The following is a 12,939-nucleotide window of genomic DNA, read 5'->3' on the forward strand; positions in this document are numbered from 1 at the left end:
GTAGGAACATGGTCTTTTCTTCTGGACAAATGCTTAAGAGTAGAATGAATAGATTAAATGGCACTTTTTTAAAAAGTGTTAATCCATTTTCAAAATGATTGCATCATTTTGCATCACCACTAGAGTGAAAGTTTTCTTTCCTTGCCAATGCTTCAAAACTTTTTAATTCTAGTCATTCTGATGGGTATGCAATAGCATCTAACTGTGGCTTTGATTTGTATTTCCCTAATGATTAATGATGTAGTACTTCTTTTTATGTGCTCATTTGACATTATATCTCTTCTTTGTGGCCTTGCCTCTCCTCTATATTTTAAAAAGAAAAATGTTAAATTTTGATGGCATACAATTACTGGTTCTTTTAGAATTTTATGTAAGAAATCTCTACCTAACCCATTCCTGAGGTTTTATCCTATTGTCTGGTAGTTTTATATTTTACATTTAGGTCTATGATTGATTTTAAGCTGTTTTTTTATATGGGTCAAAATATAGATAGAAGTTCATCAATAAATGAATATTTCATCATTCCAGTGTCATTTTTGAAAAAGTGAACTTTTAATACTAAATATCCTTTGTGCTTTTGTCAAAACCCAGTTGTTTCTATATGTCTAGGTCTATTTCTGGGCTCTGTTCTGTTCCATTGATCTATTTGTCTTTCTTTTGCTTTAGCGTGGTCTTGATTTCTGTATCTTTATATAAGACTTAAAATCAGGTGTTGTTAGTCCCCTAATTGTTCTTTGTTTACAAAGTTGTCTTGGTGTTATATGAGAATTTTTTCATTTCCACATGAATTTTAGAAAGAGACATCAATTTTCTCAATCTTAAACCTCTTGAGATTTTTCCTGGGATTGCAGTGAAACTGAAGAGTAATTTTTTGGGAAAACTGACATTATTATTTAGGTCTTCTTTACTATTTCTCCGAAATGCTTTAAACTACAGTGTATAGGGTTTTGAAAGAAATACGTTTTATCAGATTTATCTCTAATAAATTGCATTGTTGCTAATATGTGGAAATATAACTGATTGTTATAAATTGATCTTGTTTCCTGTAATCTTGCTGAACACTTTATTAGTTATAATAATTTTTTAGTGGGTTCCATCAGATTTTCAACAGATGATCCTATAATCTGTGAACAAAGAGAATTTTTTTTTCTTGTCAAGCTGTTTGCCTTTTGTTTCTTTTTGTTGCATTATTATCTTGGCTGGAAGATCCACTGTGATGCTGACTACAGTGGTGAGAGTGGATTTCCTTGTCTTATTCCAATTTTTAGGAGAAAAGCATTCGATCTTTTAAGTAGTTGTATTCTTTTCGTAGACACCATCCTTTGCTACTAGATTTTAGATTTTATCATGAAAAAACTTTGGATCTTTTCAAAAGCTTTCTCTATGTTCATTTAGATGATAATACAGCTTTTCTTTTTTAATTTGTTAATATGGTGTCTTAATCTATTTGGTTTACTATAACAAAATACCACAGACTAAATGGCTTATAAAAATAGAGATTTATTTCTCATAATTTTGGAAGCTAAAATTAGGTGCTGGCAGATTCATTGTTTGGGGGTCCTTCTTTTCTTGTACAGTTCTCTCACTGTAACCTCACATGGCAGATAGCCTAGGGAACTCTCTTAGGCCTCTTATAATGGTACTAATCTCTCTCATAAGGTTTTGCCTCATGATCTAGTTACCCCCAAAGCCTTACCTTTGAATACCATCATATTGGGTGTTAGGATTTCAACATATGAATTTGAGATCCATATAAAAATTTGATATCTATAGCCTGTGATCAGTTACATAAATTGAGTTATCAAATATTAAATCACCCTTTCATTTCTGTGATAAACTCCACTGGGTTAAAATATATGATCCTTTTTATGTTTTTTTTTATTTTGTTTGTTATTAGTATTTAGAATATATGCATCTATGTTGATGAAGGATATTAATCTAATTTATAGTTTTCTTATAACATCTTTGTCTAGATTTATTATCTATGTAAATGCTGATTTCATAAAACGAGTTGAGAAGTACCACCTCCGTTTCAAATTTCTGGAGGAGTTTGTATAGAATAGGTATTATTTCTTTAAGAATGGTAGAGTTCTTATGTGAGGCCACCTGGGTCGATACGTTAGTTTTGGTGACAGCATTCTTTGCATGAAAGGAATCCATAGATTTCCTTGGTATTGTTAAGGATATTGTCTCCCATTAAAAAAGTCTCCTCCTTGGAAGGACCCATAGGAGAAATTTCTTTAGGATTGGTATCAGGGATACCTAAGATATTTGTTACTTATTCTTTCTCGGTATTCAAAGAAAATGTGTCTGCTCATTCTTCCACGGCAGCTTTCCTGGTGCCAGAAACAATGACTATCTATCTACAAATGCCATGCTTCTTCATCTGGCCTTTTCCTGACCTATGGCAGGCTTCCTGAGCAATCTCTCCCCAGAACTAGGCTCTGGTGTCTGATATTTTTAATCTCTTTTTATGCAAGGCCCTCTTTAGAAAGATGAACAGAACTAAGAACAGTCTTGAAAAAAAACTGTTTTCTTATAACATCTTTGTCTAGATTTATTATCTAAATAATAAATAGAAAAATAGAACAGAGCTTCCCTTTGCTTTTAGGTTTGTTCACTTCAGATGGCATAGGAATAACCCAGTTCCTATGGGTAGATCTTAGCAACCCAAGCTCAAGATGTGATGGAAAATGTCACTGGAAGGACAGGCCTTTCACAGTCTAGCCCCTTCCTCTCTTTCTAGCCTCTTGGGTCATGTGCTGCTTTGTTCTTTCCTCTGATCCTCTTTTCTCCATTCTGCAAGAGTTGCTGATTACTCATGCTCTGCAGGCCTTATCTCTTGCACACTCCTCTGAAATTAACCTGCCCTGAGTGGGAATCTATGTGCCAGGCACATAGAAGAAATCTAAGAAGACATAGGCACAAAGAAGTAAAGGAAAAAATACTCAAACCAAGTGCTATTGCCTTTCAGAAATTCAGTGATGGTGGTGGTGTTGGGGATTCTGTTTATTTACCAAGACGATCAGAACAGGAAAGAAAAACAGCATTCACTTGGAAGATCTGGAAACACAAAGTGGTCCAGCTGAGGTCATAAATGCCCTGCAGACACGTTGGAGTTGGAGTGCGTGACTTTCTAAAATGGCAGGAAAGTGGTCATGGGGCTCTGCATTTAAGAGGGGTGGAAATTAGCATGCAGAGCTTTAGAAGGTTGCTTCCAAAGTATTTGTTTTCCTGTGGGCTTTGAACAGGGCTAAGGTCAAACTATGCATTTGCTGTACCCTTGAAGAAATGAGAACACCTGGGTTTTAAATGCTTCTGTTGTCTTAATCTATATCAATAAGTCATTTGTGCATTCAAACAGCATGTGACAAGCAACAGGGCTGTGGAGGATGTGGCTGCATCTATTATAAAGAGAAACAGGTTAATAGGTCAAAAACTTGGAACAAAACAAAACTCTTAAGTGATCCCAGGTTGATCCCAGGCACTTGATTTGTGAGAAAGAGCATGTTTGCATGACAAGTAGGGCTTCCATCCCACTTCATTTCCTCCTTGGTTCTTTCTTGTTCTACCCTTAGGAGCTGTTGTGTGACAGGACAAATTGGAGTTCCATACCTGACCTCAGTTCACTGGTCAAGGACCTCTGCCAAATCACCCAAACATTCAGAACCTCAGTTTCCCCATTTGAAAAATAAGATTAAGCTCAGCACTGAAGGCATTTATGGGGCCAATATTATTAAAGATAAAGTCTCTAAACCATGTGGTCACTCATGTACCTATAGACCCATAGGTTCTACTGGAATGGTTCCTTCTGGAAATATGTGCAGATCTGTCTGTCCCCAGAAGTGGTCAAGGAGTGGACTTGGCTGAAGATGCACATGGAGGTATCAGTTAAATCATGCATGGTAATTATTCTGAGATGGAAAATGAGCAGCCAGATCCAATATCAGGATGTTTAGGTTTGGAAGTGTTTGGTGATCCTTCATTGTAGTCATGCTACCCTCACTTCAACCCCACCCATCTAAGCTTGCGTCTGGTCAGGAGGGAGTGGGGCTGGGGGCATGAGAATACACTATGGGTTAGCCCTAAATAGGCCTCTCTGTTACCCTTTGTGTATTTGCATCTTGTATCTCAGAGTCATCAAAATATGGAGAGATATGCCCTTGAATCCCAGTTCAGGCAAAGGACACAGTAATTAAAAGCGGGGTCTCAGGAGCAGACTCTCATCAGTTACATTCTTGCTTCCCTATTTCTTGGTCATGAAACTTTGGCAAAGTGCTCCACCTCACCAACCCTTAGTTTCTCTCTCTGTACAATGGTTGTGAGGATGAGCTTGATGATGCTTTAATGGCCAGTTAGAGGATAAAATGAAATACTACATTAAAAACCCGTAGCAGAGACTTGGTGTGCTGCAAAGACTCAGATAATAATGCTAATTATCAACTACCACAATCCAAGAGAAGAGGCTAGAAGAATGAAATAAAGCCCTCAAGATGGGTAGGTAGAAGCCTCTAGCTTAAGCTCCTTGGCTCTGAAGAAAGTTGAGATTTCCCTTCCAATAACCCAAGATATTTTCAAGTCAAACCTCTTTTGGGGACGCCTTTGCCTATCTGTGTACAAGGATATAGCTAGGAGGAGAGGGTCTACCCTGCAGGGTGAGGGTCCAGGGCTATGAGTAACTTCCTTTCCTCCATTCCAGGCCTGGAATTTGTTGACCTGGGAGCTCTTCTCATTATTTTATGGCTAGTGGGGCAGGGTTGAGGAGTGGTGAGGGAGTCATTGGCGATTTCCCTGAGGATAAGGTTGATAGAAGTCCAAAGGGAAGACAAACCTGGCTTCCTAGTCAGTGCTGAGACCCATCCTGGAAAATAGGCTCTTTCTCATCTGATAAAGGAGGAGTGTCCTGGACCATCATGCCTCTTCCAAGTAAAACTCATTTTCCAGGTCTCTTTTCCTTATACTTAGTCTCTAGTAAGAGCCAACTCACAGGGCAGAGCCTCTGCTGGGGCCCAGATTGCTCACCCAGGATGTCCTTGCCCTTGAACACAGTGAAAGAACACTTTGAGGCATGGACAGGTGTTCCTGCATCCACATGGGGAGTATGGAGTACTCGTGGTTTATGTGCAGTTTCTCAGTATGTCTGTTTTGTGGGCAGCACTTGGTGCCACATCTTAGCCACAGAGGCCTTCGAGGTCATGCGTGTATACGTGCACATGGGCATGCACACACCCAATGTCTTCCCAGGCCAGGGATGCAATGTAAGTGAGTCTAGTGTAAGACAATAGCAGGGGGTGGGTCTCTTGGAAACATATGACTGTTCTATGAGACAAAGTTTTCTTATTTAAAAAAAAAAAACCTCAGCTAAGTGCAGTTTAGTGGCCTGTTTATCCCACTTTGGCAATGGCAATCCTCCATCTTCATGTAACCACTCATGCTATGGGGCTGGACCTCAGGGTAGGGCAACATTAATCCCTAGGGCTACTGGACAGCTTAGCAAGACTTCATCCAAAGGAGTTGAGTGAAGAGGAGACAGCATAGTGAGCAGTGCCCTTGCAGGGATTGCTGCAGCCACAGACACAGGGGCTTGTCACATGAGGGCCTGGTTCCTGACTGTAGGGTTCTAGGGAGTAAGCTGCTGACTAGAGGCAGCAGCCTCCCAGGAGCTTCCTAGCAGCCCTTCATCACATGATTTTCCAGCTTCTGGAGAAGGCACACTCTCTGTGTGCCGTGGGGCAGGGGCCACCTTAGGTACCCTACACCTCTGGTTCTGCAAAGTGCCGGCCTTTGCTTTAAGTCCCATTTCCTCCTTCGCTGCAGTGCCCCTGTAATGAGGCCTGGGCTTTTCAACAGAGGATTTCAACAACAACAGAAAAAGAGGCTTAAGGGAATAAGGAATTTGCAAATCTTATACACTGGAAACAGGCCAGGAGTTCAGTGATGCTGGAAGAAACCCGAGACTTTCCCAAGAGCACCAAACACCCTCTCTAGCTTCCACTCTCTCCCAGCACTCTAGAAAGCCCAAGCAAGATTATTTGAAAGCCTGGCCATTAGAAGGCAACTCATGGCCTATTTTTAGCCTGGATCTTGTATCAAAACCAAGTGGAAGGCTCATCTTCAACATTAACAGCAGCCCTGTGAGCAGAGATAAAGGTTGTGGTTAAGAAAAAAACATGTGTGCTGTGGGTGCACACATGTATGGGGGCTGCAAAGCCTTCCCTTGATAGAGATAAATCAGCCAGCCTTTTAAACTGTCTTTAGCTAATCCATTAGAAGCTTAGAGGCATGCATCTTAAAACAGCTTCCCGGTAGGTTTTGGGTAGAGTGTGGTTGGGGTATCAGTCATTGGGATTTCTGGTATCCCAAGCAGATATGATTTACATATTTGGAACCAAAACCTAGAGAGAACAGAGTGGACTCAAATCAATAGCAATATCTCAGAACTCTAACCCCAGTCATGGAGATTTGTGTAGGGTTATCTTCCTCTCCCCAGGATGGGCTCTTGGGGAACTTGGTTCTCATTCCTTATGTGAAGGTGACATGGTGGTTCGGAAGGAAGCTGGAGTTGATTCTTCCTTCAACTTTATCTACATGGAGAATTAGCAGATTAATTCTCTTGCCTTGGGATGCAGGGAGGGCTTTAGCCAGAGTCCTTACCTCTGTGAAAGTCTAGGGGTCAGAACTCCAGGCTGGCTATCCCTCTGACCTGTGGTGTGACCTTGAGCAAGGTCATGGCTCCTATCTGAACTCAGCTTCTCCATGGTGTAAGAGGAGGGGTGGAGTCAGACCTCTATCAACCTTCTTGCTCTAACAGAAGAGCCCATTGGCCAGAGCCCTGGGAATGAACCAGATCCCCACTGACTCTGGAGTGTGTCGCAGGGTCTTCTGCCGGGATGTTTCATCCTCAGCTCCATTTGGCTGTGCTCAGTTCCTGCTTCCTTCATCTGCCAAAACATCTGGCCAAGCAGGTTCATCCTACAGGTCAGAAAGTACCATCCCAGGGGACCAGGTGTTTCCTCCAAGTTCACATGTTGAGCATTTGGCTGGACTAGGGCTAAGCACTGCTTGAGTCCAAGCTTTGAGCTGGGGGAGGGGGGCTTCCTGTTTGGCAGTACCCCAGAGTAAGTTTTTTTCCAGAGGCAGGGAAAGACTTTGATGGGTAGTGTATATCTCTCTTCATTCTCAAGGGACATGGGGCCCAGAGCTAAGGGCTCAGAACACTGCCTACTCACTTTTCCAAAATGGATCCTTTTCCAGAGGAGTCAAGGGGCTAGGATTCAGGCCTACTGTGGGGAAGTCAGTTCATATACTAAACACCTGTCCTCCCAACCAGCTGAACAGTCCTGTGATGCAGCGAGGTGAAGGAAAAGAGACCGGCTTAGGCGAACTTCTCGTCCCTAAATGGTGTGCTCCTGCATTCAGCTCACAGCAAGTGGGCCTGGGTTTCTAAAAGGTGTTCTCTTAGTGGGTGCTGGAGTGGATCGGAGGAAGCTGGCTATCTCTATGCCTAACCTGTCCCAGGGCAGAGCTGCTCTCTTTCTGGAAATTCTCTCTCCACAAGACAGGACTGTAGTGAAGCAAGACAGGTTGAGTTCAGTGGACCATTTTCATAACTACACAATCAGGTATTGACTCACGTTTGCTCAGCCCTTTACACTTTCACCTTCAGGCTCCACCTCTGCCCACAGCCCTTGGAGAAAGTAGGGCAAACTCCTTCACTCATTGCAGTATGTGGATGAGAACCTTAAGGTTACACACAGAGTGTGGGTTGCCGACCTGAGACTCAGCACCAGGTCCAAGGCTCTACTCCACTTCTACTATTCTGTAGACACTTCTCTACAGAGCAGCGTCTCTGGGGGTATCAGAAAAGATACTGAAGGACAGAGGTGGTTGCTATCACCTTGCTGGTTCCTATTCCTCCGGTGGCCCTGTCGACTATGCCCCTGAGTAGGAGATGGCAGCCAGGAGGTGGGATCTTACCTGCAGCAGTGGTGATGCCCAGGAGCCGACAGGTATATTCCAGCCCAGTCCAGAACACCTGGAGCTTCATGGTGCTGAGGACTGGGACAAGGTTCCAGTGGGGCAGGCAGCAGAGACTCCGGCCCTAAGATGCTCCAGAAAGCCTGTGACCAGGCAGGAGGCTGTGGCTGCTGATTGGGGCCCCCTGAGCCCTGGAGCCCTGCCTTTGTAAACCAGTCCTGGCCACCACGGCCTGGCCAAGGTGTGAATAGGGCTCACCTTCCCAGCCCAGTAGCCAGTGCTCTTGACAGGAGCTCGGCTTAATCATTACCTTGAAAGAATGCTCCTGCTGCTCTGCACAGCCCAGCCTGGCCTGAAGGCTTCAGCCACAGAACAGCGCAGCCGCCTGAGATCAGGCCGATTAGGGCAGGGCTGGAGGCAGCCTGGAGCTGGCAATTAACTGTTTCTGGCTGGGAGGAGGGAGCTGAGGAGTGAGGAGCCCAGGTCCTTCCTTACCAGGTTTTGTGGAGGAAGTCACACCTAGACCTACACCTGCTGGGGGCCTGGAGAGTACAATGCACATGCAGGTCCTTGTTGTGTGGTGAGTATGTGGGAGAGAGAGATGTGTCTTTAAATCACCAAGTAGAAACAACTTTTGAAATGAGTTCCAAGCTTCTTTCTTCTATGCATTGGTGGATTAGAAAGCTTTTCTAGTCTGGTGGATTTTGACTCTGTCCAGTCATGCTTAGCTCAGGAGAGTGCCACATAGGGACCCCTCCTTTATCCCTGACATACATCCTCAACATGGGATGTGGGAAATCACCGAGATTCTGAGAGGAGTTCTACATCAATAATTAACCAGGTGACCTTGGGGAAACCTGAAGGTATTTGTGAGCCTGAGTAAGTTTGGCAGAACATAAATGAAAGGTGCTGCTGGATTGATGGTTCTCAGAGGTGAGTGTCCGTAGAGCTGTGTGGAGGAGCCTGCCTCTAAAATTGGACCATGTGGGCTTTCACTGATTCTTAATTTACTAATTAATATAATAATTGAATGATACCAAATTTTAGTTTTCTTGCTACAAGTTGTTTTTTTTAAAATCTATTCTCCCTTTGCTCATGTGGAATAAATAACAAAACAAACAAGGAAAAAAAAACCACTCCTCCAACCAGGTGCAGTCTGGTTTCTTTTTTTATTGAGGATGATACACTCTCATGTAGACATATTTAACTATTCAAAGGGCCTGGGATGCAGTTTTGTGGTAGAAAGCTTGCTTGAAAGTGTAGAATCCTGGGTTCAATTCCTAGTACTAATTTTTTTTTTGCTTATTAATTTGACATTCCATAACGATCACCTTCATTATATTTATTTATTGGTTTACTTTGTATTTCTCTCCTTGAATGAGTTTAAGAAACTGTGCTCAAGTGATCTAATGCCTAGCATTTGTGAGGTCCCAGGGTCGATGCTAGCACTGCGCCCCTGCTCCCCAGTATGATTTGATTTACTTTTTGGATTATCGGACTGTGTTTATTAGCAGACTGATTGTCCATTAGCAGACTATCAATTCCAACCTACCAAGCAGTGACATATCTTGACACTATGCATTCCTCCCCCCAAATGCAGGTTTTGGAATCTCTGTGGTACACACTGCATTGAACAGAAGGAAACTAGAGACTGGCGTCAGCAGCTCCATGGCTCCATACCCTGATTTAGGAATCCTTTTCCTCTGTGAGGATGGGAGGCTCTGACCTCCCCATAGCAGTCACTTGATTCTTACTGGCCAGCAGTTGATTTTGCTTTGTAAAAGAGACCTGATTTAGAAGACATGGATTTCCTACTGTCCTTAGTCCACTGGTCATTGCCAGCCTCTGCTTTAGGAATGAACATCTGACCTAATTCTGGTCAAATAACCCAGAAGGGGCTTGTGCTAATGAGCTTACAGAAAGTGTCCTTCACATCTGACAAGGGGCTCAAGGACAGGCTGCACTCCCTCCCTTGGAATTTTCCTGGTCGGTATGGATAGTTATCTTGTGATGAGGAGGATCCAGGCAAAGGGTATAACTAGCTCACTGGATCTGGCCTGTGAGAAGACAGAAAACGCCATGCTGATATTGGAAACTGCGAAACTCACCTGTTCCTTATTGTCAAGCCGTTGATGTAGGTTTCTGATTATGGCAGAAAGCATTTTTGCCTGACAGAGTGGGTGGTGTGTGAATAGATCTCTCTCCACAGCTTTATCCTAAGGGTACTTTTCTCTGCACTGAGCTCCCAGCAGGTGAGATAAAGAACTAGTGAGCCTGGAGGTCAGGGGCATCTTCAAGCCCTGAGGGTTCCCTGCTTGACTGGGGTCAACTGTTTAAGAGTCCTGGAAGATGGGACTGTTGGGCTGATGGTTAAAAGAGAGCAGAGCCCATTGCAGAAGTGAAATGTGGAGGAGCCCCAGAGCGAGCCCCTTTTGGAGAAACCACAAAGTCTACTCTGCAGAGCTTTTTGCCTCCCATATGATGAACCATTAAGCCTATTTGTGGAGTCCCACTGGGGAGGGAAAAGCCAGTGCAGACAAGTTCTTCAGACCTCTCAGTTCAAAGATTGCCAGGAACCAGGGGCCAGATACTAAAATAGAATTCAGATGAGAAGGCAGTGAAGCCCCAGACATCTCAGCCTGACCCTACAGTCACTAATGCACTGGGGGTAGAAGGGAAGGGTGTGTATTGGATAAATCTGGCAACCCAGGGAGCTTTGCTTTTTTAGCAAGCTTAGGAGAGGCAGAGGAGGGCAAAAAGCCTTGGAAGGTGGCAAGGGAGGCAGAAATCTGCCAAGGGCAAAGGTAAAGTACTCTCAGTGACATAAAAACAGTTTCAAATTACAGCAGTGAATGAAGTAGGGTGTGCCAGAACTCAGGCAGGCCAACGGTGTTGATGTGGACCTTACACAAGGAAAGCACAATTCATCCTTCAGAATCCAATGGATAGACATTATGGGGAAAGGCTTGGAGCTCAAAGCAGGGGAATGCATTCTAGCAGTCTGTCACCCAGGGATAGGATGGGCCTGGAAGGCAGGTACTGATCTTGAATCCCATGTGAATGCCAGGAGAGGCATCCTGTGGAGACCGTTTTCAAGCATTGAACAGACCCAGGTGTCTGCGATTCCAGAGTTTAAAAATTCCTGGAAGAATCCAGATAAATGCTGCAAGAAACGCTTCTTGAAGACACCCTTTCCAGGCTCCTGGAATGCCAAGGAGAGAGAGAGAGATGCCTCATCTGGATTCTCTGTCTACCTGCCCATGGTTCCTTCATGCCTCACCAGACAGAGCAGCAGCGTAGGGAAGGTGGGTGGCAGGGATGGGCACAAAGATCAGCTCTGCATTTGGCAGTGGTGTGGCTTGGGACATTCCTTACCTTCTCTGTCTTGATTTCCTTATCTGTAAAATATGTCTGAAAAGTGTCCTTACTGGGTCAGAAGAACAGTGTCCAAAGCACATTTCTATAGAAGATGGCAGGAAATGGGAGCTGATATTATTAGGAAACAAAACAACAACCAATAAAACACCCGTCCACCCTACAGAAATTACTTAAGTTTTTAGGAACTAAAAACTCTAATCAGGGGCACTATCAGGCCCCTGACATCATGGAGAACCAGGTTAAAGTATAGTTTTTTGGGTTAATGGAGTCATCCAGAGATTTATTGAGCATATTGTTTTATTTCATTATACACCAAACAGCATTGTGTTTGAGCAATAGGAAGAAGGGTTGACTCAGTAGACCCTCAGGGATCCAACCCACTTGGCAATAAACTATCCTGTCCCTTGGACTTGGGGAAATTAGCAATGATATTTATTATAATTGGTGTTTACTCAACATGACTGTATTTCTGATACAAAATGTTGTTACATGCACATGCAACCCTATTCTTATTACGACTTTAATTTTGCAGATGAGAGAGCAGAGTCACATGTACTAGGAATACTAGCTCAACACCACACAGAAAAGAAATGAGGAAACATTGAGTCTAGCTAAGCCTCTGGTGGGGCCCCCTTGATGCTCACTTGGGTTTACAGGTACTTCAGCCTGAAGCTGCTGAGGGGGCAATTCAGGATCATTGCATGTGAAACTGGAATCAATATCCTTGCTTCTCCTAGATTTGAGGAGGTGGAGGTGGATTTGATGAGGGCTCCTATCATCTCCAGAGGTGGTCCATGGGAACAAATGCCCCCGATTGTCAGGCTGCAGTTCCCCCAGACTTGCCTAGAGCTTCTGTTTGTTACTATAAATGGATGCTTTGCAGACATCCCAGACATATAGGTAGACATAAATTGTGCACCAATGATAGCAGCCCCAAAATTCCAGATGCCTAGGATGGCTCTGGGGAGCTTGAGAAGTCAAGAAAAGATGAAATGTGGGTCTATGCTAATCTTTGGTCATTGTGTGTATGGAAGCTTCCATAAAATAGTAGGAAGGTCATGGGCATAACTCAAAGCAAGTGCCTGTCCCTGGAGACATTCCAGAGCTGATTTAGATGACCTTTTGACCTCTTTAGACCTTTCCCCCACCCCCTGCCACCTCACCCCTTGTCTCAGGGTTAGAATAAAATGGAGATCCTCAGACTCGCCTCCTAACCTCTCATGCCCTTCCTCACTACACCTGCCCCTCACCTGTCTTTGCCTTTTGCTGGGAGAAGAGGGATTAATGCTCTCATCTGTGTTTTCCATTACTGTCTTCATTTGTCCTCTGGGACCTTTGGGCCATCAATTACAGTCTCTGTGTCCTATCTTCTGACTGTTCCCTCCACCTTTTTCCTGTGGTCTTCTACAGCCAAGATCAAAGCAAATTACAGTGCACAGCACCACCTTCCCCTGAAAACCACACTTGGCCTCTGCTTTCTTCACCATCAAGGCTTTTGGAAGTGGCCTTCATTTTTCATTCACTTCTCCAACGGCTGTGACTTAGCTTTCACTTGATTCTACGTCCCTGCGCCTGACCATGGAG

At 43.8% G+C, this 12,939-nt stretch overlaps 1 protein-coding gene and 1 long non-coding RNA gene across 9 annotated transcripts in view; one reads left to right on the top strand and one right to left on the bottom strand.

Moving 5' to 3' along the window:
- Tmem72 (transmembrane protein 72) overlaps positions 1–8,382 on the bottom strand; it is a 27,784-nt gene extending 19,402 nt beyond the window's left edge. For 3 of the 8 annotated variants that reach the window (XM_040272915.2, XM_040272914.2, XM_040272911.2), the window contains exon 1: positions 8,288–8,382. Coding sequence is in view for 2 of the 8 variants with exons in the window: in XM_021732550.3 (XP_021588225.1) it covers positions 7,978–8,047 (70 nt within the window). In the remaining 6 variants the exon portion in view is untranslated. Of the gene's footprint in view, positions 1–7,977 lie in introns of all 8 variants that reach the window. The other 5 variants (XM_078042818.1, XM_021732551.3, XM_021732550.3 and 2 more) reach the window with 4 other exon arrangements.
- On the top strand, positions 8,255–11,764 carry LOC144376169 (uncharacterized). Its single transcript, XR_013436328.1, has 2 exons — positions 8,255–8,557; positions 9,578–11,764. It is a non-coding gene; the product is annotated as an uncharacterized LOC144376169 (long non-coding RNA).
- The last annotated feature ends 1,175 nt before the right edge of the window (positions 11,765–12,939 follow it).

Source organism: Ictidomys tridecemlineatus, chromosome 1 (genome assembly GCF_052094955.1).
Source record: "Ictidomys tridecemlineatus isolate mIctTri1 chromosome 1, mIctTri1.hap1, whole genome shotgun sequence".
Lineage (NCBI taxonomy): Eukaryota > Metazoa > Chordata > Mammalia > Rodentia > Sciuridae > Ictidomys > Ictidomys tridecemlineatus.